The 27,751-nt window shown below is 43.7% G+C and overlaps 1 protein-coding gene across 1 annotated transcript in view; it reads left to right on the top strand.

Annotated features, from left to right (window-relative positions):
* The window catches only part of LOC126267230 (atrial natriuretic peptide receptor 1-like), a 534,344-nt gene that overhangs the window by 452,185 nt on the left and 54,408 nt on the right, over window positions 1–27,751 (top strand). Inside the window, exon 6 of the mRNA XM_049972212.1 lies at window positions 11,015–11,124. Within this exon, the coding sequence (XP_049828169.1) occupies window positions 11,015–11,124 (110 nt within the window). The remainder of the gene's footprint in view (window positions 1–11,014; window positions 11,125–27,751) is intronic.

Raw genomic sequence — 27,751 nt, forward strand, 5'->3', positions numbered from 1 at the left:
TAATTATTTTACAAGTATATTTTCTATAAATTAATTTACATCCCAGATATAATGACATTAAAGAACGACTTCTATTTCTATAAGAAGCCCGCAGATCTAGAATGTGCTCATTGATGTGTTGATACTACAAGCATGACAAGGATGAGCATGGGGTTTTTATATATATATGTTGTTGTTGTTGTTGTCTTCAGTCCTGAGACTGGTTTGATGCAGCTCTCCATGCTACTCTATCCTGTGCAAGCTGCTTCATCTCCCAGTACCTACTGCAACCTACATCCTTCTGAATCTGCTTAGTGTACTCATCTCTCGGTCTCCCTCTACGATTTTTACCCTCCACGCTGCCCTCCAATGCTAAATTTGTGATCCCTTGATGCCTCAAAACATGTCCTACCAACCGATCCCTTCTTCTAGTCAAGTTGTGCCACAAACTTCTCTTCTCCCCAATCCTATTCAATACCTCCTCATTAGTTACGTGATCTATCCACCTTATCTTCAGTATTCTTCTGTAGCACCACATTTCGAAAGCTTCTATTCTCTTCTTGTCCAAACTAGTAATCGTCCATGTTTCACTTCCATACATGGCTACACTCCAAACAAATACTTTCAGAAACGACTTCCTGATACATAAATCTATATTCGATGTTAACAAATTTCTCTTCTTCAGAAACGCTTTCCTTGCCATTGCCAGTCTACATTTTATATCCTCTCTACTTCGACCATCATCAGTTATTTTACTTCCTAAATAGCAAAACTCCTTTACTACTTTAAGTGTCTCATTTCCTAATGTAATTCCCTCAGCATCACCCGATTTAATTTGACTACATTCCATTATCCTCGTTTTGCTTTTGTTAATGTTCATCTTATATCCTCCTTTCAAGACACTGTCCATTCCGTTCAACTGCTCTTCTAAGTCCTTTGCCGTCTCTGACAGAATTACAATGTCATCGGCGAACCTCAAAGTTTTTACTTCGTCTCCATGAATTTTAATACCTACTCCAAATTTTTCTTTTGTTTCCTTTACTGCTTGCTCAATATACAGATTGAACAACACTGGGGAGAGGCTACAACCCTGTCTCACTCCTTTCCCAACCACTGCTTCCCTTTCATGCCCCTCGACTCTTATTACTGCCATCTGGTTTCTGTACAAATTATAAATAGCCTTTCGCTCCCTGTATTTTACCCCTGCCACCTTTAGAATTTGAAAAAGAGTATTCCAGTCAACATTGTCAAAAGCTTTCTCTAAGTCTACAAATGCTAGAAACGTAGGTTTGCCTTTTCTTAATCTTTCTTCCAAGATAAGTCGTAAGGTCAGTATTGCCTCACGTGTTCCAACATTTCGACGGAATCCAAACTGATCCTCCCCGAGGTCTGCATCTACCAGTTTTTCCATTCGTCTGTAAAGAATTCGCGTTAGTATTTTGCAGCCGTGGCTTATTAAACTGATAGTTCGGTAATTTTCACATCTGTCAGCACCTGCTTTCTTTGGGATTGGAATTATTATATTCTTCTTGAAGTCTGAGGGTATTTCGCCTGTCTCATACATCTTGCTCACCAGCTGGTAGAGTTTTGTCATGACTGGCTCTCCCAAGGCCGTCAGTAGTTCTAATGGAATGTTGTCTACTCCGGGGGCCTTGTTTCGACTCAGGTCTTTCAGTGCTCTGTCAAACTCTTCACGCAGTATCGTATCTCCCATTTCGTCTTCATCTACATCCTCTTCTATTTCCATAATATTGTCCTCAAGTACATCGCCCTTGTATAAACCTTCTATATACTCCTTCCACCTTTCTGCCTTCCCTTCTTTGCTTAGAACTGGGCTGCCATCTGAGCTCTTGATATTCATACACGTGGTTCTCTTCTCTCCAAAGGTCTCTTTAATTTTCCTGTAGGCAGTATCTATCTTACCCCTAGTGAGATAAGCTTCTACATCCTTACATTTGTCCTCTAGCCATCCCTGTTTAGCCATTTTGCACTTCCTGTCGATCTCATTTTTGAGACGTTTGTATTCCTTTTTGCCTGCTTCATTTACTGCATTTTTATATTTTCTCCTTTCATCAATTAAATTCAATATTTCTTCTGTTACCCAAGGATTTCTAGCAGCCCTCGTCTTTGTACCTACTTTATCCTCTGCTGCCTTCACTACTACATCCCTCAGAGCTACCCATTCTTCTTCTACTGTATTTCTTTCCCCTATTCCTGTCAATTGTTCCCTTATGCTCTCCCTGAAACTCTGTACAACCTCTGGTTCTTTCAGTTTATCCAGGTCCCATCTCCTTAATTTCCCACATTTTTGCAGTTTCTTCAGTTTTAATCTACAGGTCATAACCAATAGATTGTGGTCAGAGTCCACATCTGCCCCTGGAAATGTCTTACAACTTAAAACCTGGTTCCTAAATCTCTGCCTTACCATTATATAATCTATCTGATACCTTTTAGTATCTCCAGGGTTCTTCCACGTATACAACCTTCTTTCATGATTCTTAAACCAAGTGTTAGCTATATATATATATATATATAGTTTTGTCGCAACTTCCAAAGAAAACATAAAAGAAATTCAAAACATCATAACCTGCAAAAGGTGTCTTTGAATCAGATCATCATCTTCTCCAAATAAAAACAAAATTCGAACCCAACAGAATGCTGAAAAGGCCACACAAAAGTACCAAACCAAATCCGGAATATCTGCAACTCAACAAAGAAAAAATCATCATGCAAATTACTCAGGAAAAATCAACAGACTGGAAGAAGCCAACAGAGAAAATTCAGGAAGCCCTCAAATTAGGACAACCCCCTCGCAACAGGAAACATTGCTGGTGGAATGCAACCTGTGATGAGGCAGTCGACAACCGAATGGAAAAAATTTAGCAGTCACAAAACTGAAGAAAACTGGGAGAACTTTCTTAAAACTCAAAAACAGACCTCAAAAATAAGTAGAAAAGAAAAACGGGGATATGACAACAACAGACTCTCTAAAATACAGCAGATTTCATCAAAAATAATACAAGAAATTTTTATAAGACTTTCAGAGAAAACTTACAGGGATACCAAGCGCCTAGCTTGTGCTTCAAGAAAAACGATGGCTCTTTGGAAACCAACACGAAAAATAACTCAAAAAATCTTAGCCCAATATTTCAGTTCCCTCCTCAACTGCGAACCACCCCAAGAAAAACTTGTCTTCTCTTCTACAGTATTCACACATCCAGACTCACATGCCCCGGATCTTGAAAAAATTATGGAGATAGTCAAGCAGTTGAAAAATAACAAAGCACCAGGAGAAGATGGGGTCATTGCTGAGTTCTGGAAACTAAACGATCCTATACTTAAGCAGAAATTACACCATATAATGTCAGACATATGGATAACGGAGCAGATACCAGAGCACTGGAAATGCGATCTAATTCACCCGCTACACAAAAAGGGCGACAAGACAGACATGAACAATTACAGAGGAATTTCCCTGCTCCCAGTCGCTTACAAAATCCTTTCTAAAGCGCTTTTAAACAGTATAGAATCCCAAGCAGATACACTAATTGGTGAATACCAGGCCGGATTCAGAAAAGGACGCTCATGTGCGGAACAGATCTGGTGCTTAAAGACAATATTACAAATGAGGAAATGCAGAAACACAGTAGTTACATTCATCGACTTCAGGAAAGCATATGGTTCAGTGGACCGTGGAACCCTGTTTAAAATCATGGAAGAATTTGGGATCGACCGAAAGACACGAAAAATCACAGAACAGACGCTTACAGGAACAACGGCCAAAGTGAATTTCATGGTCGAAGTATCAGAACCCTTCGAAATCAAATCTGGAGTCCGACGGGGACGGACTATCCCCAATCCTTTTCAATATTGTTCCAGAAAAGATAATCAGGGAATGGGAACCTCATGTAAAGTATATCCAAATTGCTATCAAGAAAGAGAACCGAATTAAAGTCAAGTGTCTTGCTTTCGCTGACGATATTGCAATTATCACCAATAACAGAACAGAAGCGATTCACGCAGTGGAAAAACTACATGAAATTTCACAACAAACCGGGCTACAAATATCTTACAAAAAAAATATGGAAAGGCAGTCAGAAAATAAATCCCCTTTAATAACAAAATATGGTATAATTTAACAAGTTTGCCATTTTAAATACCTCGGTGAAACTATACAGTCCTCACGATTAAACCGAATTGCCAATGAACAAAGAATCACCAAGCTCCAGAAGGCCTACAAGCTAACATGGACGGATTACAACAAGAAGTGCATTTCGACAGACGCAAAATTAAGGCACTATACAACAGTGATTCTTCCAGAAGCAATCTATGCAGCTGAAACAATGGTTATTAATAGACATTCAAAACTTAAGGAAATAGAAAAGCAGGAAAGAAAAATTCTCAGGAAGATTTACGGTCCAATCAACAAAAACGGCATTTGGATGAAGAGACCACAAAACGAACTCTATAGAAAGATCAACATAGTAACAGATGAAAGATGAAATCAGAGCCAAATTTTATACTCACATCTACAGGATGGAAGACTCCAGAACAGCAAAGAAATTATTCAATATCTACTGACTGGTTTGATGCGGCCCGCCACAAATTCCTTTCCTGTGCTAACCTCTTCAGCTCAGAGTAGCACTTGCAACCTACGTCCTCAATTATTTGCTTGACGTATTCATTCCAATCTCTGTCTTCCTCTACAGTTTTTGCCCTCTACAGCTCCCTCTAGTACCATGGAAGTCATTCCCTCATGTCTTAGCAGATGTCCTATCATCCTGTCCCTTCTCCTTATCAGTGTTTTCCACATATTCCTTTCCTCTCCGATTCTGCGTAGAACCACCTCATTCCTTACCTTATCAGTCCACCTAATTTTCAACATTCGTCTATAGCACCACATTTCAAATGCTTCGATTCTCTTATGTTCCGGTTTTCCCACAGTCAATCTTTCACTACCATACAATGCTGTACTCCAGACGTACATCCTCAGAAATTTCTTTCTCAAATTAAAGCCGGTATTTGATATTAGTAGACTCCTCTTGGCCACAAATGCCTTTTTTGCCATAGCAAGTCTGCTTTTGATGTCCTCCTTGCTCCGTCCGTCATTGGTTATTTTACTGCCTAGGTAGCAGAATTCTTTAACTTCACTGACTTCGTGACCATCAATCCTGATGTTAAGTTTCTCGCTGTTCTCATTTCTACTACTCCTCATTACCTTCGTCTTTCTCCGATTTACTCTTAAACCATACTGTGTACTCATTAGACTGTTCATTCCGTTCAGCAGATCATTTAATTCTTCTTCACTTTCACTCAGGATAGCAATGTCATCAGCGAATCGTATCATTGATATCCTTTCACCATGTATTTTAATTTCACTCCTGAACCTTTCTTTTACGAGCACTTGGTTCTTGATCGTCCACTCTTATTATTCACTTTTGGTTGTTGTACATATTGTATATGACCCGTGTCTCCCTATAGCTTACCCCTACTTTTTTTCAGAATCACGAACATCTTGCACCATTTTATATTGTTGAACGCTTTTTCCAGGTCGAGAAATCCTATGAACGTGTCTTGATTTTTCTTTAGCCTTGCTTCCATTATTAGCCGTAACGTCAGAATTGCCTCTCTCGTGGCTTTACTTTTCCTAAAGACAAACTGATCGTCACCTAGCACATTCTCAATTTTCTTTCCCATTCTTCTGTATATTATTCTTGGAAGCAGCTTCGATGCATGAGCTGTTAAGCTGATTATGCGATAATTCTCGCACTTGTCAGCTCTTGCCGTCTTCGGAATTGTGTGGATAATGCTTTTCCGAAAGTCAGATGGTATGTCGCCAGACTCATATATTCTACACACCAACGTGAATAGTCGTTTTGTTGCCACTTCCCCTAATGATTTTAGAAATTCTGATGCAATGTTATCTATCCCTTCTGCCTTATTTGACCGTAAGTCCTCCAAAGCTCTTTTAAATTCCGATTCTAATACTGGATCCCCTATCTCTTCTAAATCGACTCCTGTTTCTTCTTCTATCACATCAGACAAATCTTCACCCTCATAGAGGCTTTCAATGTATTCTTTCCACCTATCTGCTCTCTCCTCTGCATTTAACAGTGGAATTCCCGTTGCACTCTTAATGTTACCACCGTTGGTTTTAATGTTACCAAAGGTTATTTTGACTTTCCTGTATGCTGAGTCTGTCCTTCCGACAATCATATCTTTTTCGATGTCTTCACATTTTTCCTGCAGCCATTTCGTCTTAGCTTCCCTGCACTTCCTATTTATTTCATTCCTCAGCGACTTGTATTTCTGTATTCCTGATTTTCCCGGAACATGTTTGTGCTTCCTCAATCAACTGAAGTATTTCCTCTGTTACCCATGGTTTCTTCGCAGCTACCTTCTTTGTACCTATTTTTTCCTTCCCAACTTCTGTGATGGCCCTTTTTAGATATGTTCATTCCTCTTCAGCTGTGCTGCCTAATGCGCTATTCCTTATTGCTGTATCTATAGCGTTAGAGAACTTCAAACGTATCTCGTCATTCCTTGCAACTTCCATATCCCACTTCTTTGCGTATTGATTCTTCCTGACTAATGTCTTGAACTTCAGCCTGCTCTTCATCACTGCTATATTGTGATCTGAGTCTATATCTGCTCCTGCGTACGCCTTACTATCCAGTATCTGATTTCGGAACTGCATTCCTGTCGCCCATGACTATTAGATTTTCGTCCCCCTTACATACTGCATTACCCTTTCAATATCCTCATACACTTTCTCTATCTATTCATCTTCAGCTTGCGACGTCGGCATGTATACCTGAACTATCGTTGTCGGTGATTAGAACAACCCGGTCACTTGAACTGTTCACAGTAACACACCCTCTGCCCTACCTTCCTATTCATAACGAATCCTACACCTGTTATACCATTTTCTGCTGCTGTTGATATTACCCGATACTCATCTCACCAGAAATCCTTTTCTTCCTTCCACTTCACTTCACTGACCCCTACTACATCTAGATCGAGCCTTTCCATTTCCCTTTTCAGATTTTCTAGTTTCCCTACCACGTTTAAGCTTCTGACATTTCACGCCCCGACTCGTAGAACATTATCCTTTCGTTGATTATTCAACCTTTTTCTCATGGTCACCTCCCCCTTGGCAGTCCCCTCTAGGAGATCCGAATGGGGGACTATTCCGGAATCTTCAGCCAAAGGAGAGATCCATCATGACACTTCTTCAACTACAGGCCACATGTCGTGTGGATACACGTTACGTGTCTTTAATGCAGTGGTTTCCATTGCCTTCTGCATCCTCATGTCGTGATCAGTGCTGATTCTTCCGCCTTTAGGAGCAATTTCCCACCCCTAGGACAAGAGAGTGCCCTGAACCTCTATCCGCTCCTCCGCCCTCCTTGACAACGCCTTTGGCAGAATGAGGCTGACTTGTTATGCCGCAAGTCTTCGGCCGCCAATGCTGATTATTTATCAAAATTTAGGCAGTGGCAGGGATCGAACCCGGGTCCGAAGGCGTTTTGATTATGAATCAAAGACGCTACCCCCTTTTTTTATTTTTTAATCTCAATTTGATCGATTTCGTTCGTTGTATTTGCTCGGTGCGGACGTCGCGAAACATCCGTTTATGTTCGTTGTTGCTCGATTAACCCAGTTTTTTTTTATTACAGAGGGCAGCTAACCCTCTGACCGAACACGCTGAGCTACCGTGCCGGCTGTCCCCTAGACCACGGGTATATTATAACAAGGAGTAAAAGTGGCCCAGAATGGCTGAAAGAAGTCCAGAGGGATCTACAGCAGATCAACATAAAAAAATCTCGAAGATCGCACCCAGTGCCGGCATAAAATCACAAATGTGAAGTTTGAGGAAAGAACATCGCGTCAGCCTGGTAAAAAAAATTGACAGAGGAACGGAAGAAGGACCATTCTGAGAGGCTGAGGAGGTTTTGTGAAGCAAAGAAGAAAAACATCCGAAGATGAAATTATGAATTCAAGTTCAATCGCTCTCCTAAAGGGGAACAATCGTCATAATAATAATAATATAGTTTTGTGTTAATGTTTTCTGGCGCCTCTATCCTTGTTCACCTTCGCTGTCCGTGAGTGGCAGCACCAGCGCTATCGATAGTAGGTTCGTTTTACTATCTGTGGAGCGACCGCGAGTATTTCCGGGTTCTGCTCTGAGAGGAACGACTCGGTGCAGTGAGTCGGTGTAGTGAGTCGGCGGAGTCACTCGGAAGGCAGACAGTCGCATGTTAGTCCGTCGGCTCTGAGTCTCAGTCGCTTTTCGGTTGTGAACTGAGTCGGGTTCGGCGTTACCCGGCTGTTGGACGAGTTGGCAGTCAGCAGCAGGCAGGTTCGCCATGTGCAAGTACGCGCCGGGACCGTGGTCGACGCAGATGGAAAACCGTTGGTCGGTCGGCTGGCTGGTCGCCGTATGGCGATATGTGGTCCGCTGAGCACTGGCACCAGTATCAGTGGGGGAAGAGTTGGCAGCCACCAACGGTGGGGTCCGTGGGGTGTTAGCAGTCGCCGGGGCCGCTGTCGACGAAAGCCGGCTGCCACTGGTCGTTTGCTCGGCCGGTCGTCTCTCTCGACGACGTCTCGGATCCTCAGGACGAACACCATTTTCCGAGTCGGGATGAGGTTGGACGTTGTTGGTTCGTTGGAACTGAGCAGCGACGTAGTTCCTACAGCGCGAAGCCAGGCCGAAGCTTTTGGCGGCGGGCACGCGCTGTTGCATTTGGAGGCGCTAGCTATGTGAGCGACTTTTCGCTTTCCTCCGAAGCAGGATCCACAAGTTGAGTAATTAGTTGCCGGTTCTTACAACTATTTCTTCGTTTTGATGGATTGATCTTTCCTCAACCGTTGACGCGTGTGATAACAAGTGATGTACGTTGTTGCCTAGAACCCGCAGCCTTCTTCCGTCGCGACAGTTGTGACTTGTGTTTTCTGTATTATTTTAAACTTGTCTTGAGTGGTGTGTGATGCCTTGATCTCAGTGAGGCCGTGTCCGAAGTATAGGTATTTTGGTTTACTTGTCATCGGCCGATATTTTCTATTATTTGCTCAGTTTTATTTGACGGTTGGAAATCGCTCAGATTGTCGGTCGGTCGTGAACCGTCCCTAGGTTGTGCTGCCTTCTCTTATCTGCCCTTAAGCCGTGGCTGCCTGTCTCACTTCACTACACCCGTAAGAAATCTTCTCAGGCCGATCCTGGTGCACTTTCTGAACACCACTTGTTATTATTTTAATTTGTGTTTTCGCCTTTTGTAATTTTGTAAGTACTGTGCTTGGCGTTCTCCAGTGTATTAATGCTGTTTTAATGATTGAATTAAGCCCTTTAGCCGTGTTTTATTTAATTTTTTTTTCTCTGTGTCTAGGCCTTCAGCCGCTGTCATAGCCCATATGCAGCAAATTTCGCCTCATTCTCCTAACGGCTATGTTCGTCGTACGTTCCACATTCATTTCTGCGCTTATATCAAGCAGAGGTGCTTGTTTATTGGCACCGAAATCTCTATGCAAACACCGCTGCTCTCGATCGTTAAATGAAGGCCGTCGGCCACTGCGTTGTGCGTGCTGAAAGGTTAATACCTGAAGTTTGGTATTCTCAGCACACATTTGAGACTGTGGATCTCGAAATACTGAATTCACTAACGATTTCCCAAATGTAATGTCTGCGTCTAGCTCCAACTACCATACCGCGTTCCAAGTGTGTTAATTCCCGTTATGCGGCCTTAATCACGTCGGAAACCTTTCTCCACAAATCATCTGAGTACAAATGACAGACTTTCCAATGCACTGCGCTTTTGTACCTCTTGTTCACGATACTACAGCCATATAAAGGGTGTTACAAAAAGGTATGGCGAAATTTTCAGGAAACATTCCTCACACACTCATAAAGAAAAGATGTTATGTGGACATGTGTCCGGAAACGCTTAATTTCCATGTTAGAGCTGATTTTACTTTCTTCCACCTACGCTCAATGGATCAGGTTATCATGATTTCATACAGGGTACTCTACCTGTGCTGCTAGAACATATGCCTTTACAAGTACGACACAACATGTGGTTCATGCACGATGGAGCTCCTGCACATTTCAGTCGGAGTGTTCGTATGCTTCTCAACAACAGATTCGGAGACCGATAGGGTGGAAGCGGACCAATTCCGTGGCCTCCGCGCTCTCCTAACCTCAACCCTCTTGACTTTCATTTATGGGGGCATTTGGAAGCTCTTGTCTGCGCAACCCCGGTACCAAATGTAGACACTCTTCGCGCTCGTTTTGTGGACGGCTGTCATACAATACGCCATTCTCCAGGGCTGCGTCAGCGCATCAGGGATTCCATGCGACGGAGGGTGGATGCATGTATCCTCGCCAACGGAGGACATTTTGAACATTTCCTGTAACAAAGTGTATGAAGTGCTGCTGTGTGTTTCCATTCCATGATTAATGTGATTTGAAGAGAAGTAACAAAATGAGCTCTAACATTGTCCACATAACATATTTTCTTTCTTTGTGTGTGAGGAATGTTTCCTGAAAGTTTGGCCGTACCTTTTTGTAACACCCTGTATATATCGCTGTTCCATGTCTTCTGTCACCTTAGTGTATGTGGGCTACTGGCCTTCCCGTTACGCTACATCCCCATTAATATATTGTAAGACTTCACCGCCTGAGTCGTGACTGCATTTAACATGTCTGTTTAACATCGAATTTTATTATTTTGAGAGCGGAAGAAATGGAAACACTTTCCTTCAGTTTCACCAGGAAATGGTAGGGGGAGTAGATTTACCGCTACAGCTTCCTTGTATGAGAAACCTGTTCACTGTCTGACAATTTATTGTTAGAGATCACGCTCAATATGTACTCATAAATTAACAGGAAATTTTGAGAATGCTTCCCGTAATTTGCAGAGAGGATAACAGCTGCGCACGCCTAAGTGTAAAGAAGCGTAAGCGCTTGTGTAAATGTCCATGAGAGAGCACGCGCGGTGCTGGTGAGGTGACTGTGACGCCTTTGGCCGTGTTGCAGTGGTCATCCTGAGCGTGCGGGGGGTGCTGGTGCGGAAGTTCATGCTGGCGGCGCACGCGCTCGGCATGACCAGAGGCGACTGGGTCTTCCTCGACGTCGAGATCTTCCAGGTAAGCGCTGCGCCAGCCCTGACACGTCCTCTGTAAGGCTCTGGACAACTCACTCCGGAAGGCATTCTGTTGATTCAGCTGCTGTCTGGTCAGCAAAGTACACAAGAGCATAGGAACAGTTTTTATTCTGGCATGAGGGCACAATTTTCGTCTCTTGTGCGTACTTTCGTTATTGTTTTTTGCTAATTTTACTTTTGGACATCAGTGTTATCACGAACGTAGACGGCCTGAAGCAGTGAGCCTACACCATAAATGACAATGGTAGAACCGACGAAAGGTGAAAAGGGAAAATTCATTACCAAACGTTTCGTAAAAAAAGTCTTATGTGTTGTTTTATTTTTACTTCGCCGTTCTGCACTTCATTCCACTCATAACATTTCTGTAATATGAATGTTCTCGGCTTTTTCTCCATTTTCTCCAAAGATTTTTCCTTCCACGATGTTTTTTTTATGACGGATTTACATCGAATTAGATGTCCAATTAATTTAGTTTTCCTCTCTGTATATTATCAATCAACAGCCTTTTCCCTTAAATTTCTTTTAGTATTTATTCACTAGATTTAATTTCAGTCCAGTATGTCTTCTTGGTTCTTCTCCATCTTGGAGGGTGTGGAGGATGTTCTCAGATGGAAGCTGGTGGGTCTGGGTAAACTACAAGCAGCTCGCTCTCAGTAGAAGCCTTTCTTTGCTTTCCAACAGTTTGTATTAATGATCCATGCACGCACTTGGCAGACGTTGGTTGTTGTGCATCTACGCATGGACTTCAGCAGTGGAGCATTGTCGTGAAGATGCCAGCAGCTGCCACACCCAGCACGGTCCGGATGTGGGGTCACCATGATGGTAAACATTCTCAGCTGGTGGCTGACCTGCCTCAAGAGCTGATGGGACAGACTGTAGATTCGAAAAGCATAGTCTAATTCAGGATGTGCTGGCAGCCTGCCACAGAACGTCCGGTATGCAAAGTCCGATCTGACATCTGGCACTAGTGGATGCCCAGTGGCTCAGAGTGCCTCAGCTCGATCACTTCTTTGACTCGACACCCTGGTTGGCTATCTTGTCAGGTTGATGGCGTAGCGGTAGTGGCCTGACAGCAGAGGCCAGCATTACAACAGATGCCTCCTAAATCACTCATCAGTCCAATCAAATGACCAGCCTGCCCAGAAGGCCTGTACTTATCCGAGCCAAAGTGTGTTTGTACTACCGTGGCTGTGTCAAATAACGCGTGCGCTGCATGCTGAAGTGTCCCTGACTTCGGTAATACACTGATCACTGATCGACAGGCGGGCAGCAGTACCTAGGGTGGGTGCTGTGGCACAATGTTTCACAGGCAGATCACAGCAAGTGGCTGCCTGTGGCAATGAGGCCCATTGCATTAAGCTCACATCATCCCACTCTTCTTCTCTTGGAAGAATTTGACCCTCTGAATTCTTTCTACTGCCGTACCTGGAACTAGTTAAATTTTCACAGTTCATTCAGTTAGTCTTTGGCTCGGGGTGGCCGACAGTATTAACCAGAAGGTGAAAGGTGTGGGATTCTACACTTGAGACAGCAACAGATGGAGCCTATCATTAGCACAGTTACGAGTGTGGTTGACGTGGATTTTCTCCAAATGATAGCTCTCCACTGGATGTTCATTATAATCCTGTTATATGTGCCAAAATATTTGCTCCATCGAAATCGGACCATTCTGGGCAGCTGCCATTTGGTCTAAGGAGGCGAGAAGGATTGCGTCTAGGGCAGCTTCAGGTAGCTCAGATTTTCTCTAGGGACAATGTAGAAGGGAATATTGGGTCGTAAGTAAGAAATGGTGTTTCAGGACGCGGTTCTCGAGAGTTATTTCTGCCTCTTCCTGTCAGGCACAACCAGTAAAATGACATATACCTTCAACCACAAAACGTTTTTCAGAGATCTCATCATTTTAAATGAATATACTGAATTATCAAACAGTCCAATCCATAATTATAAGGGATATTTAAGCTTGATTCTAAATAGCGAGACTAACAGTCAATGCTAACATATTTTGTCTTACAAACTTGTATAACTGCCTCACAAACAACTGTTACTATGAAAGGTACACACTTCATAATATAATAAACAAATCACACCACATAACATCGATCCCTCTGGACCATTGAAGTTGGCACTATTACCCATTGCCCAACATGATACTTGAATAGTTTGGCGTTCTCTTTTCGCATGCCTTCGTGCCTCTCCAGCGTTTCTGCATTCCGTTTTTTGGTGCACTTTTGAGTTATGGGCTGCTACCATATACTACTGTTAAGTGTCCTAGTCACTATGGTAACTAAGGTCACTATGATTGTGTGCATTCATTCTGTCTTCTCATTCGCTTGTCTATATAATGCACCAGCTGGCAATTTGGAATCCACAAGAGCCTATGAAGCTGTTTCATTAACTCTAACATGAAATTGATTCCGCACTCAGTTATCTTAGTCTCCAGTGCTCAGATTTTAAAAAAACAGTCGTTCACCGTTACCTTAGCTCCCGTGTCTGCATGTTGGTTCAGCATAGCAATGAAGGCAAAATAACGTAGAAAGTGATCGAATATAGTTAAAACACATCGATTCCCTGCCAATTTCTGTGTGAATGGTGTGTTAATATCAATACCAAACACGTGGAATGGTGTGTCAGGCTATGAAAATCTGTGTATTGCAATTTTCTGATGACAAAGCTCATCGTTTTGTGAAAAAGCTGTGCAGTTTATCACATGCTGCTCCACATCCTGCTTACATGTTCTCCCACCAATAATTTTCCACAGCACATTGGCCAGTAGTTCGACAACGTCCATGCCTTGCTAAGATAGGCTTGTGCATCTGCCTTAACACTTTGTTGTGTAAACTTGCTGGCAAGATATTATGTTGCCTGCACTTTGTTTGTCTGTATAATTCATCGGCAGTGATACACAACTGGGTTTGCACTGCAGTACCAGTAGGCAGCCTGAGCCTCACACCACTAGTCTGCAGATTACTAACACGTACTAACAAATGTAAATGATTTGAAAAGTGACTGAAGAGATCCAAAACTACTATCAGTTAATAAAGACAAACTTTTGTGCTACTTTCACGTTTTTTTTTACAGTTTTAATTACTGATAAGTGTTATTGTTCAGTTTTCTACTTCGATCAATGTACTTTGCTTTCCATAAGCATAGCCACGTGTTTTCCTAGGATGGTGTGCTACTTCAAAATTAAACTCACTAACAGGTAAGACCCTAAGACAAGTAAGACCCTGAAGGTCAATGAGCCATTTTAATGCTGTGTGATCTGCTAAGATTTCGAAATACCTGCCATACAGGTGTCAACGAAAATGTGTGATACCTTCATACCACAAAGCACGCTCAGCATCTCCTTCGCTGTAGTTGAGTAGTTCTTTTCTGCCTTGTTCAACTGCCTAGAAGCAAAGGCTGTTGAGTGTCGTGTTCCATATATTTCCTGGCTTAAAATGCGCCCATAGTCTAGTACTCTCTTCCATTATTATGTCATGAAGGTGCTGGTTTATAAATGCCTCCATCATTGATTGGAGGTGATCTGAATCTTGGAATGGTTTGTTGTACACTGCCAGTTCGTTCACAGTGAGAAAATTACAATGTGTCATTGGCTTAGTTGTCAGTGGTACGAAGGGGTTGAATAATTCTCAGTATTCCAATAACAGTTTTTCCATTAACTTCCGTATTACTCATTTTTAGATGCATCACTTTTCCCCATCATGTGGCTATGTCAGCAGACTGTCTAGGCTTAGAACACCTTACACTGAAATGTCAATCCAACTTTTCTTCTCCTTACTTTTCCACTTTGGTTATCAGTGCATACAGTGATAGATCCACTTCCATTGGCCTAAAATTATTTACGCTGCTCGACTTCTGTCAATGTTTTCTACATACAACAAACTACGGCATACAAAGCTCTGTGCATTGCCTTGTTCCGCATTTTTAGCTAAGGGTTCAATTACACACAACATATTAACTGAAAAATATGCTTTTACGTCTACCCAGACTAGCTGTCCTGTGCCTTCAGTATTTTAGCCTACAAGTCGAGTCCGAAGGACCATGCACACAGTTTAGTTGGCTTCCCTAACGCTTGGGGCATGCCTTGCAGCATTACGGTATATCAGGAGGTAAAACCTAAACATAAAGTTGTCCCACCCAACTGTACTACGTATCGTTCCAGATTCTCTGTGGTTTACTCAAACAAGCGAATCCAAGGATGACTGTGTAATTTTGCCAACCCACGGAACTACTTTCAAGCAAGCACAAAACCGAGTGAATGAATACTACCTCCATCTCTGTCATTTAGTCTGTAATGGCCTGGGTTCAAATTCTTTACAGCAAATATAGCCTCACATGCTACTGATACCTGTGTTTTCACTTCCAGTAAAAATTTACACAGTATTCCGACTAAATAGTTGAACAACAATGGTCTGCCACTGATTCAGTACACGGGCATCCTGTGCTCATATTTACCGGGAATGTTCCACAGTGGCTCCATCATTCCATTTCTCATTTATGACTGGGCTACGAACTCTAGCAAGTGGGAACCCACACAGAGGAAACCGTTCTGGTGTCTCACCACCTTACACCTATCGCGCTGGTGTTTCTTACTTCCAGACTGACGTAATACAACAAAATTGTAAAAAACCGTCAGAGGTGAAGTCTGTCTTTAGTAACTGATGACCAGTTTCGGACCTCTTCAGTCCATTTTCAAATCACCGGGCCGAACGAAGCGGCGCAGTGGTTAACAAACTGGACTCGCATTCGGGAGGACGACGACTGAAATCGGCGTCCGGTCACTCTGATTTAGGTTTTTCCGAATTTCCCCAAAGAGCTTCAGGCAAATGCCGGGATGGTTCCTTTGAAAGAACACGGCCGATTTCCTTCCCTAATCCGAGCTTGTACTCCGTCTCTAATGACCTCGTTGTCGACGGGACGTTAAACATTGATCTCCTCCTCCTTCAAATCACCCACACAGCTCAAACAATAACATTCATTAGGTGTGGAAGCAGCAGATACGGCGTCTGTGTGTGTGTGTGTGTGTCTGTGTGTGTGTGTTGTGTGTGTGTCACTGCGGCCAAGTGCAATATATAATTTACAATTATTTCGCTGCATGGAGCAGCACTGCAGGACTGTTTTGTGAACAATATGTTGCACTCGCCCCCATAGAACATACCAGCGTTCCCACGGAATGGATGGCGTTGTAGGACTTATTTGGGTTAATTGAAAATGGACTGAGAAGGTCCAATAAGTTAATAAAGACAACTTCTGAGCAGCTTTCAAGGTTTTCTACATTTTTTTTTTTAACTCGTAAGCGTTATTGTTCGGTTTTGTAGTTAGATCTACCCTGACATGTGGAAGACTTACCACATCCTGTTGTTCCTTAATCCTAACAAAGTACCTTCTGACACCTCCACCTATCACCCCATCTGCCTCTCCTCTATGCCCAGTAAGATAGTGGCTCTTTCAAATCAATCTTTCCAAAACCGAGGCAGTCATTATAGGACATACCACCCCTCCTCTCAGCTCCATGATTTACCCCCACCTTGAAATACCTCAGCATCACCCTTGACTGTCATTGCAAGTGGACCCCCCAATCTAGTTACCATCCATCAGAAAACTCACACAATACGCTGCCTCCTGAAACTCCTACTTGGTCAGACATGGGAATTGCGCCCTTCCACCATCCTTCATACCTACAAATCCGTGATCTGTCCCATCCTTTGTTATGTCATTGTTGTTTGGATCTCCACCCCTCCTAAATTCTATAAAGCCCTCCAAATCCTTGAATCCCATATGCTCTGTCTCGCGTTCTGTATCTGTCTCAGATCCCCCATTAGGATCATCTATTACATCAACCTCCTCCCACATCTCCTCCTTTTCCCTGACCACATCTGTATCCTCTACACCTACTGCCACACCTTTACTGAAGTGTCGCCCCCCTTTACATCTCCACACCTTCCACCTCCTCACCCAGAGGAACTTCCAACATCTCACCATCCCATATGATGTGCTTCACCCTCATATTTATCCTTCCTTCCAACTCTGAGCCTCCTCTTCCCCTGCCCTCCTCCCTTGGGCTCCCTCTTCTTCCACCCCCCTCCTCCCCTGTGTACTTCTCCTTTCCCAGTCCTAGCGCACCCTCCCCAACTCCTGCCCCTCAGTGTGCTACCATCTCCACCTTCCCCCCTTCCTGTACCCCCTCCCCCATCGAACTCCCATCACCCTTTCCTCTCTCTCTTGGCATGCCCTTCAAATTTTATTGCAGTTCCTTTGTCATGTTTTGGTGCTCACTGTGACTGTAACATCCAAGCAATGTGTGTTCAGTGTCTTCGTCCGATACTCTGAATGTTGATTTTAATTGTGCTATTCGTGCTGCCAGTATTTGCATGCTACGTCGTCATTGAGTGCCATTTTATGTAGATTTTATGTATATTTGACCCATTCAATTACCTTTCTTTTTATATATCTGGACACTCATTGCTTCCCTCTTCTCACGTATATATTTCATCTTTTATCCCCATATTTTATATATGTATTGTTGTCCTGTGGTATTTTATGTAATCTCTTTGCTGAAGAGCATCGAATTGTGCCAGACCATCATGGCCCCCATGGGGCAGGGGAATGAAATGAAAATAAAGGAAAAAAGAAAACTAGTCTCTTCAGTTTTGAGATTCCATAATCGGAGGGTGGCACAAGACCTCAAGTCCCACCGCCACACCTTCTACATGCACTCCAATGATGTCATTGTAGGACAGAATAATTTTACCGGTGATCGTTTACCTTAACCAACACGAAAAAGGGCTCTCCAGTAGTGAGCGGTTCTAGGCGCTTCAGTCTGGAATCGCGAGACCGCTACGGTCGCAGGTTCGAATCCTGCCTCGAGTATGGATGTGTGTGATGTGCTTAGGCAGTTAGGATTAAGTAGTTCTAAGTTCTAAGGGACTGATTACCTCAGATGTTAAGTCCCATAGTGCTTAGAGCCATTTGAACCATTTGAACCTCAAGATGGCCGGAAGTCTGTGGGCCGAAATATAGTGGCAGAATGGCGACGTAGTCCGGCTGCACAGCCGAAAATTATTAGAATTAGCAATTTAAGCTGCCCTCTTAGATTTTTGCCTAACCACGCATTCGGAAATCGCCACATATTCGGAAATAAAGGGCCAATTATTTTTGAAAAAGCGGAATATTAATTTTATTGCTGCTCGTTTCAGACGCACCAGTTAAAGTTATACTCTTAGGTTCCTGACTACCACGCACTCGGCAATCGCCACACATTCATAAATAAACAGCGAAATACTTGTAACAGCGAAGAATAAGGATATTAATGCTCCTCATTTCACTCGCAGAAATTTAAACTGTCCTCTTAGGTTCCTGCCTAAACACACTCTCGAAAGACGTCACATTTTCTGAAATAATGAGCCAAATATTTGTGAGAAGGAAGAATATGAATTGTATTGCTGTCTGGGTTTAGCAGCAGCATTTTAACGTGTCCTCTTAGGTTCCTGTCTAACCACACACATGGAAACCACTAAACATTTATTTCAACCTTCTTATCACAGATCAGACGGGATGTAAATAATAACGTTTATTGAGAACAGCCAAGGCTCAGAACGTATTAACAACACTAATATGGGGAAAAATTGTATATGACAGGATTCGCACCCACAGCTTCCCTTTCGGAAACCACGACATTATCCATTACGCTGGCATTTTCTTTATTTTTCTTTTAATGGGAAGTAGAGCAGTCAGCTTCAGGACAGTGGAGAGAGGGTGGGCAGGGGTCGCAACCCGTTCTCTGGCCACGATGCCTCGCCCTTCCCGCCCCCGAACCACTCCCCTCCAGTTTTTCATTTTTTTTTCTTTTGGAATAGAAAGGCAGGTTAAATAAAATAATCTTTATTCTTTCAATGGTGTCCTCATAAGGATAAAGAAAGCAACTAAACAACAAAATAATTAAAGCATAAATTGTGCCTAAAGGCCGCCCTTTTGGCAGAATCAACATTAGATACGACAGCCATCGATCAACATGTCCGTGAATCCTTCTAACCCAACGTTTGGGCTGGGCGTGTCTTCACAAAGGAAGGTTTCGTTGGATTCTGTCACTTGTTCCGATCCATTTCGTAAAATTAACATACACATAAGATTACTTCTCATACCCAGCACACACCAAGTGTGGGGAGGGTCCAAGAAGACATTACCCAGATAATTGGCGAAGTATTGGCGGCAGCGCGGTGGCGTTGTAGACAAGTTAATCATTCCAATAGGCAGGTCTAAAGATCGAGAAAGTGTTTCTATCATCATGGTAAAGATACAATATGGTCAAGCCCTTGATGTATGTGGATAAAAAGTCATATCTGGGATAAGAAGGGATGTCGAAGTCACTACTGTAGGGGTCGTTCATTGAATGAGGCCAACATCAGTCTCATCAACCTCCACACTTCCGCAGCAAACCCACATTCCAGATTGTGTTCACCTGTATCAGGTACATGGCACGGGGGCATAACAAAGAATCAGCCATATACATATATATATATATATATAGGATGGAGTCTCTGGCGATTCATTTTTTTTTTTTTTTTTTTTTTTTGGCCACCAAATACTAGGCCGCTCTGGCATCGGAATCGAGAACAGTGCAAGACCACTGGTCAAGTAACCAAGGGTAGACAGCTTTCAGTCGGATTTCAGGGATTGAAATAGGGGCCATTGCAATGGGTAGTTCATGAGAGGTGGGGGCCAACTCTTTAATCAGAGTTCCTGTGAGGCTGCACTGGTGGTGATTCCACATCTTCATCATCATGGCGACATATAAAACAGCTGCCCTAACTCCCACACTGACCATACGAGACCGCCCTTTGCCGTAGATAGTCTGAGCATGTGGTATTGCACTTTCATGATCATTCCCACACTGGAAAAATAAACTGCTTGTAAACTGTGTGTCATCGTCTTTGGCATCAGGAGGACGGTGGGCAGATGGGGTACACTAGACGCTAAATAGATTCTGACATAAGCCACTTGCTGTACCATGTCCACAGATTGCAGCAAGTTGCTCTGGACATCTGTACGTATGCTTATAGGAAACGAGTATGGGAAATGTACTGTCATGCATAAAGATGTCGCAGAGTGGGTATGGGGCTGAGCTCCCTACTGGAAAGCTGCTGGTGATGACCATCGCTCCAGACATCTTCAAGTTGAAGTGGCTTTCGGCTACGGCACCGTACTGGGCAGTACAATCAGGTGATCTTTGGACTTTGTCTGCCAGATTGTCCGCATATGCTTGGCAGACAAAGATATGGTCTCTCAAGGTAGGTCCCTGCAGCCAGAATCGTAGTCTTGTAACAGTGGCTCCATGGCAATGGTATACATAACCACTGACAGGGCGCAACCTTGCCTCACACAGAAGGAGATTATAATCTTGCTCGCTATACATCCGTTGATTTTAAGGTGCATGACGGTGTTTATGAAGCACTAGGAGAGATAATCGTGGCACACCCTGTCCAAAGTGTGGTCAAAGCCCAGTAACACTAAGGCTCCATGCGCACGACCCGCCTCCGACAGAGTGATGACACTGTGGTAATCACTGAGCGCTGTCTGTGTGTTGCTGTTACTGCCAAGACATGTCTGGTCTCTATAGAGGACTTGGTGCAGGACACTCCAAATCTGGGTAGCCAGATTTCTCCTAAATATCTTTATATCGTTGTTTAGCAGAATAGGAGGCCAGTAATGGTTAACTCCCCGTCCAGCAGATGGCTTGGGGCCAGTATAAGGAACCCGTCGACAAAGCCAGGTAGCATTCCCATTAGTTTTTGGTACATCGTAACCCATCGGATAGTCACAATATCACAGAATGTAAGATAGACCTCTAGTGTGAGACCATCTGGGCCCAGCGATTTGTTGGCTGCTCCTTTGCTGAGGTCATCAGCGACGTCCTACACCGTTATGGCGCAATTGAGGGTCGCCGCCGCGTTGAAATCGCGGGTCCGAGGTAGCAAGCGGAGGCCTTTACCCTTCGCCATAGCCTCTTGGTCTTCTACAGCATAGTACCACCGGTAATTATCCAAAAAGGCATTGGCAATTTACTTTTGGGCTTTCAGGCACTGGCCATCTGCCATATGCACCATAGATCAATACTCTGTGACATCTGCGGCTTTCACGGAAAATGTGATACATGGCCGGTTGTTTAGCACCGATGCAGTCTCCTCTACGTGTGCACACAAGCATGCCCTCGAGTCTACGTCGTGTAAGCCTTGTGATCTTTGCTTGCAATCTCCAGACGTCAACCTGACACCCTGGCGACGGTGGTTGGGCAGATATCACCCGCAGTAGCATAAAATGACATGCTCTATTGTGTCGTTGCCAACACATAGCCTGTTGAATGTGATTCATCGTCACTCGCAGCAGTGCAGATTTTGCCCAATCGGAATCGTGATAGGAAACTTCGGATGCTGCCTTTCACAGTTCCTCCAGATCCCCACTACCCTCTGCCGACACTCTGGATCCTGGAGGAGTGCTACATTCATCTTCCATGCGCTCCTTCTCCTCCACATCCTCTATCGTGGTAGGGAGATGGTCCAGAGGTAGGCATCAAGATCTGTACAGGCTGCCATATCTCAGCATTAAGCGTTGAATCCGTAAGTCTCTGGCAGCCATAGATCTGTTCAAGGCGACTCGCTAAATGACCGATAACACATGTATATCCCTATCTGTTGCCACGCATACTCCTCCATCTGTCGACAACGAGAAGGTCTGGCACCAGGTGTTGCAGTTCTCTGGATGTGCTAAAGTGTGGTATTTGATCCCGTGATGACAGGATACTATTGACGTCGCCCCCTTGGATGATATGACCGTAGTGTACCTTGAATAAGGACACGACATACTCCACATAAAATCTTGATCGTTCTCTAATCTGTACTGGAGGGGCGTACACATTCGCAATCCTAACGCGATTATATGTGATAGCCTCATGCTGACAGTAGGTGTCACACCATCGATCACAATGCCTTCCTTCACTAGAACGGCCGTACCACTGTCATTATCCGTGCATGGCGTCTTTCAAACGTTTAATCCATAAAGAGATAAAAACTCGACGACACACTTTTTCTAAGGAGTACGACGTCGAAATGTGCAGCACGCATCAACTCAGAAATCATGTGCAGTTTGATGTCAGAACTGGCGGTACTGAGACTGATGGTGCCAATCTAGTAGGCCTGGCATTGGAATATGGTATTGTTGGCGGCTGTCGAGAGAGGTGGAGGTGGGAGGCTCGGAAGGTCCTGCTGTCAACGATGGACCCCTATTATCTCCACTGGCATTTAACTGTCGTGATGTGAAGCAACTGCAATCGCTTTAGCTACCGCAGCACATGCCACGTCCTCGACATCGTCGGCCCACGCAGGCAGCCCTGTGCTGCGATCATCCCTCGGAATTAAAGGGGCGGCCGAAGGTTGCAGTACGTCTGTGATAGGGACAGATGCTAAATCTGTCTGCTGTCCTTCATCCAGAAGCGTGGCATTGTGAGAGGTCCCATTTGAATCCGCTGCTGATCGAATCCCGTTAGAGGAACCGACAATCATGTCTTCCTGCTGGGGATCGTCGTGACCGCCGAGATCTCCGTCTTCTGTTGACTACGTCCTGCAGGTATCGGATGGAGGCAGTTGACGCAGTGGAGCTCGTTGTTTTCGATCATGTGTGTCGGTATCCGTCAACGACTGAGGGTCGTTGCCATCAAGGACAAAAGCGTCAGTTGTCACCACCGAATCTGCGGTGTCCAAATTCTTCTGCAGGGCCGTTCTCTCTCCGCATTGCAAAACAAATGCCGAAGATATCTCTGGTAGTGCAAAATGTCCACCTGTAGTGCCCTGCCGCCGCGTTGGAGGCTGCTCAGTGCCGACTGAAGGCGGCGCTTCTGTCGACAGTCAATGATCACATGGAACAATTTGAAGGATCCCCACGTATGTCAATAGGATCGCTGTTAGGTCAGGCGACATCTTTTCCTCCCCCATTCGCAGTTGCGTGACGCGACGTTGCATACAGCTTGAACTGAGATTTTCCTCTTGTCCACTCCCGCACAAGTCTTCGGTTGGGCGTTGCAGATAACAATAGTGCAGCATCCGCGGGATGTTTAAATAGGACGGGACATGTTTAGTAATGTCGATGCCTACCTCGCGCATCCCATTCAAACGGGGTACATGGTGAAGTGTGACCATTTCTCCGCCGTATGGCTTATCATAGTGCCATACGGTCTCAACGCTCCGATCACCATTTCTGCTGGCACGTCAAACGGCAACTCGAAGACACGTACCGTCCTGTGGTTGAGACATGTGTGTTCCACTTTCACAGAGCCAATGTGTCCATCTGAATCTCTGAAATGAAGGTCGCTTTCCTTTTGTGAGTCCTCAAAATCCGCGTCTTCTACCAGTTTCAAGTAGGCCACGCTGCTCACGATGGAGAGATGAATCCATATTAGGTCGTAGTAACCGATGTAGAAGTCATCTCGTTAAAGCTGTTCAGTTTATAATGCTTTTGGACGGGGATACACGCTCATATAACCGAACTTCAATGTCAGCTTTCGTTGTTAATATGTCATGGTGCTTCGAAGGAAGTAAGCCGCAAGGAGCCGGCTGTAAACCGTAAATCAGCGTGTGTGCTGACGCGGCACGGACGTAGACAGGGCGTCCAAACTGCTCTGCTGCCGAAGGCAGACTGGCACTTTTAAGCACATCTTCTACCTTGGTTACCATTTTCTCTCTTGATGGTTTATATCGTTGATGAGTTATTAAGTGACGGTTAATGATAATGGTGACGTGTGTGTCATAAATTTTCAGTGCTCCGTTACCTTCAAAAGGCTTTGATTCGTGCTTAATTTGTAAACTATTGGAGATAACAACTCACTCTTCACAGGGCTCTCTTATATGAAGGCATTAACTGTCGATAAATCATATTATAGCAATTATTACAATAAATCTTTCCAAGAACGACATGGTTTTTGTAAATTTCCTGTAACCGCGCATGAAGTCTTCTTACATGCCCGTATCGAACGCTATTGAAAGTCGATAGCCTATCAAGCTGTCGTCGATATTGCGTAGTCTAAATGACATCACGTTTGTCGTAAGTTGGAAACGAGCGTTACCAGACTGAAGAGCTCGATTTGTTATGTAGTGTCAGTTCAGTGCTCTTTACATTATCTGGATGTCGAACTTGAGCTATCTGAGCGTGCCAGTCAAACATCATCTTATTTAGTTTCTTCGTTAATTACAACACAGCTGACACGAAGCGTCATGAGAGTGAAAAATGAAAATACACTTCACTTCTGATCCCAGTCAACTTATTGCATCGCATGTTGATATTAAGTGAAAAGCTAGAAATAAATAAAGAATTTCTTATCACCAGCAGACCTATGGGAACATTTTTACCTAACAACAACACGGTGAACAATGCAGATGACAGGCACGACGAAGCTTCATGTTCAGGTAGTACAGACATCGTTATGCCGCTTACACACTTTAGCGCATGCTGCCAACGTCAAACTGTAATTCTCATGTGACTGTTAGTGTAACACTATTTCTTTCCGTTTTGCGTCAAGGGCAGACCCTTAATTTTACGTGTGTCTGAAATGTTTATACGCATTTATTTGTTAGTAACAGCAACGGTGAATAATTCTATCTGCTACAGATGAAAACAGAAGTACATGAAAGGAACAGTTACATTTCATAGCCAAGTACCAGGAAGTCACATGACTTTGTAATGTATGATGGCGACAAAAATTCTATTCTGCGCACCTGAATGCTCACCCCATAGACATTCGTACTCGATGGTTAAAAGCAAAGGAGTTCAGTTTCTGTTACTAATGTGCTCAATGGGAATTCTGAGTAACACATTTGTTAATCTGTGCTGTGCAACGTAATAAAGACACGCCACACACCTTATCACTAAATTTTTATCACATTACATACAGAAGACGATACGTCACAGATATTTTGCCACATTTTCGTATGTTCCGTTATCCCTTAACTTACTGTGCATGCATTATGCAGTGAAATGTGTTGTCTTTCCCTCACGTTCGATGCTGACGCCGTGCAGCACGCAAATTAAACTGTGCAGTGAAGACTGCACACCATCTAACGATGCGTTTTCCCGCTCGACAACGGTAAGTGCATACAGAAATGTTGTTTAAAGTGATTGATTGCTGTACTTACTCATCAGTCAACGTAGAAACACTTTAATCTAGCCAGAAACCGAGAAGTGATACATTTATAAGGCGTACCGAAGCCCACCTTAAGACTTTTCTTTCTCCCATTACATTTTTGTAGATTATTTCCCGACGTTTTTGACATTTCTCTCAGGGTTTAAAACATTTATCACATACTCAGTTGTAGAAGACCTACCGTAAGTCCACAGATCCTGTGTGCTGGTCTGGTCATTCTTCGTCCCAGGCACAAACACAAAGGCGTTGCTGTTATTTGATACCTTCATCGTATCTGATGTCACAATGTTTTCCTTTAGAAGCCCTTTAATATTTCTTTACTTTTCTTGTAACGTAATCTGCCCAGCCGTTTCCAGATGTAATATTTGAAAAATGCCTATATTAATTTTTGTGTTATTGCGCTCGTACCTCCCTCGGCAGTGAGACGATGTTCAATTTCATTTTTAATTTTTTATTTATTTTTTATCTGGCTTCCTATTTGATCGTATTCGAACACCGGTCACAGAGAGAGAGCCTTTTTACACCGAAAATGATATTTAAGCACCAGATATGTTATTAATTGTTGCGAAGTATGGAGACTGTCTGACATTTCTTTCTAAATTATGTTTTATGATGCATCTGAAACAGTTCTGTGGGGGCGACCGTACAAATGAACCCAGCTTCCGCATATACTGATTGCTGGAATAAGCTTCAACCATACAAATATCCAAACATGAAGTATACCAAATACAGTAGCCACAAGATGGCGACCTCTGCAAGCAACTATATTAACATCCTCGTGAAGGGGAGATACGTGGATACCATTGGCCTCAACCATAAGTGTTTCAGAAATACGAACAACTCACCAACGTTGAAAAAAGTACAGTGCTCGACTACGAGAGGCGAATTACATGCAGTATGAGAGTCGTGACGAAACCTTCGACAAATTTTACGAAAGAAATAGGAAAGAAGATATTTGCACCGCAAAGTTTCTGGGCGCAATGGAACAAGTGTCAGATGCACGAATTGCTGCGGATACAAGAAACGACATCAGTGTCAACCGTGCAAGAACATCAGAGTGAATCAACTTAACCGTTTACCTCAAATATTTCCAGAAACGTATCGTAATTCTGTTTTCACTCTGATGAATTGTGAGAGTCATCACTCTCCTTTCGTAGCTACGTTAATGACAGAGATATCGGCATTAACTTTGCTTTTTAAACAGAACTACAGTAAATTTTGCTGTTAGTATTGTAGTTCTGAAAGAGATGCATTCAACGCCGTTTCACTCTTAAAAATCTGATACTAGTAATTGCTATATGTATTGTTTAGGATTTATCAGATGTGAACGTGAACCGCCCGGATAACGTCGCGCGTTAGCATGCTGTTTCTGGCATATCGAATCAGTCAAGACGGTGGTTAGGTGTGGAAGGGAAAGGGGGGAATAACGAAGAGAACCGGCGTGCCGGCCTGTTCCGATGTGGTTTTTGGGCCGTTTACCATATCCGACTATGAACACCGGGTGGTACACACGTACCCCGTCAGTTCCACGATTCACAAACACTTAGAAAACTTAAGCACACTTGCACACTGATAACTCTAGACGCATACAGTTAAGATACTCAACTTCCGCCCGAAGGAGAAAGTGGTGGCACAAACAAGAGACATCCGGCCGCCCTAAATTTTCCAAATACAAAAATTAACAAGTCGACCTCGTGAAGGTGTGCCCTAAACGCGAGAGTAAAGAAGCGAAGCCGGCCGCGGTGGTCTAGCGGTTCTAGGCGCTCAGTCCGGAACCGCGCGACTGCTACGGTCGCAGGTTCGAATCCTGCCTCGGGCATGGATGTGTGTGATGTCCTTAGGTTAGTTAGGTTTAAGTAGTTCTAAATTCTAGGTGACTGATGACCACAGATGTTAGGTCCCATAGTGCTCAGAGCCAAAGAAGCGAATCCAACATTAAACAGACTGCTGTCTTGCGCGGAAGTTCGTGATTTCATGCCCAAATAAGAAATCCATCACGTCGGATAAGGAGGAAACAGCGTGTTGGATCGCTGCTATAAAGAAAAGAGGCAGCTTTCATTCTGTCCGAGTGGTTCATGTGTGTCTACTGCTGGTTAGTTTGAGTAATTATTTAAAGAAAATAGATGTTTAATATAATATGTTTTCAAATCGAACTAAAAATATAAAATAATTTCTCCTAGTCCCATAAAAATCCCTAACCGTGAACAAATAGTTTTGTAAATCTGTGATCGTGAACTTTTAATAGCTATAAAGCCGGCCGGAATGGCCGTGCGGTTCTAGGCGCTACAGTCTGGAGCCGAGCGACCGCTACGGTCGCAGGTTCGAATCCTGCCTCGGGCATGACTGTGTATGATGTCCTTAGGTTAGTTAGGTTTCATTAGTTCTAATTTCTAGGCGACTGACGACCTCAGAAGTTAAGTCG

This window comes from Schistocerca gregaria, chromosome 4 (genome assembly GCF_023897955.1).
Source record: "Schistocerca gregaria isolate iqSchGreg1 chromosome 4, iqSchGreg1.2, whole genome shotgun sequence".
In the NCBI taxonomy this organism is placed as follows: Eukaryota; Metazoa; Arthropoda; class Insecta; order Orthoptera; family Acrididae; genus Schistocerca; species Schistocerca gregaria.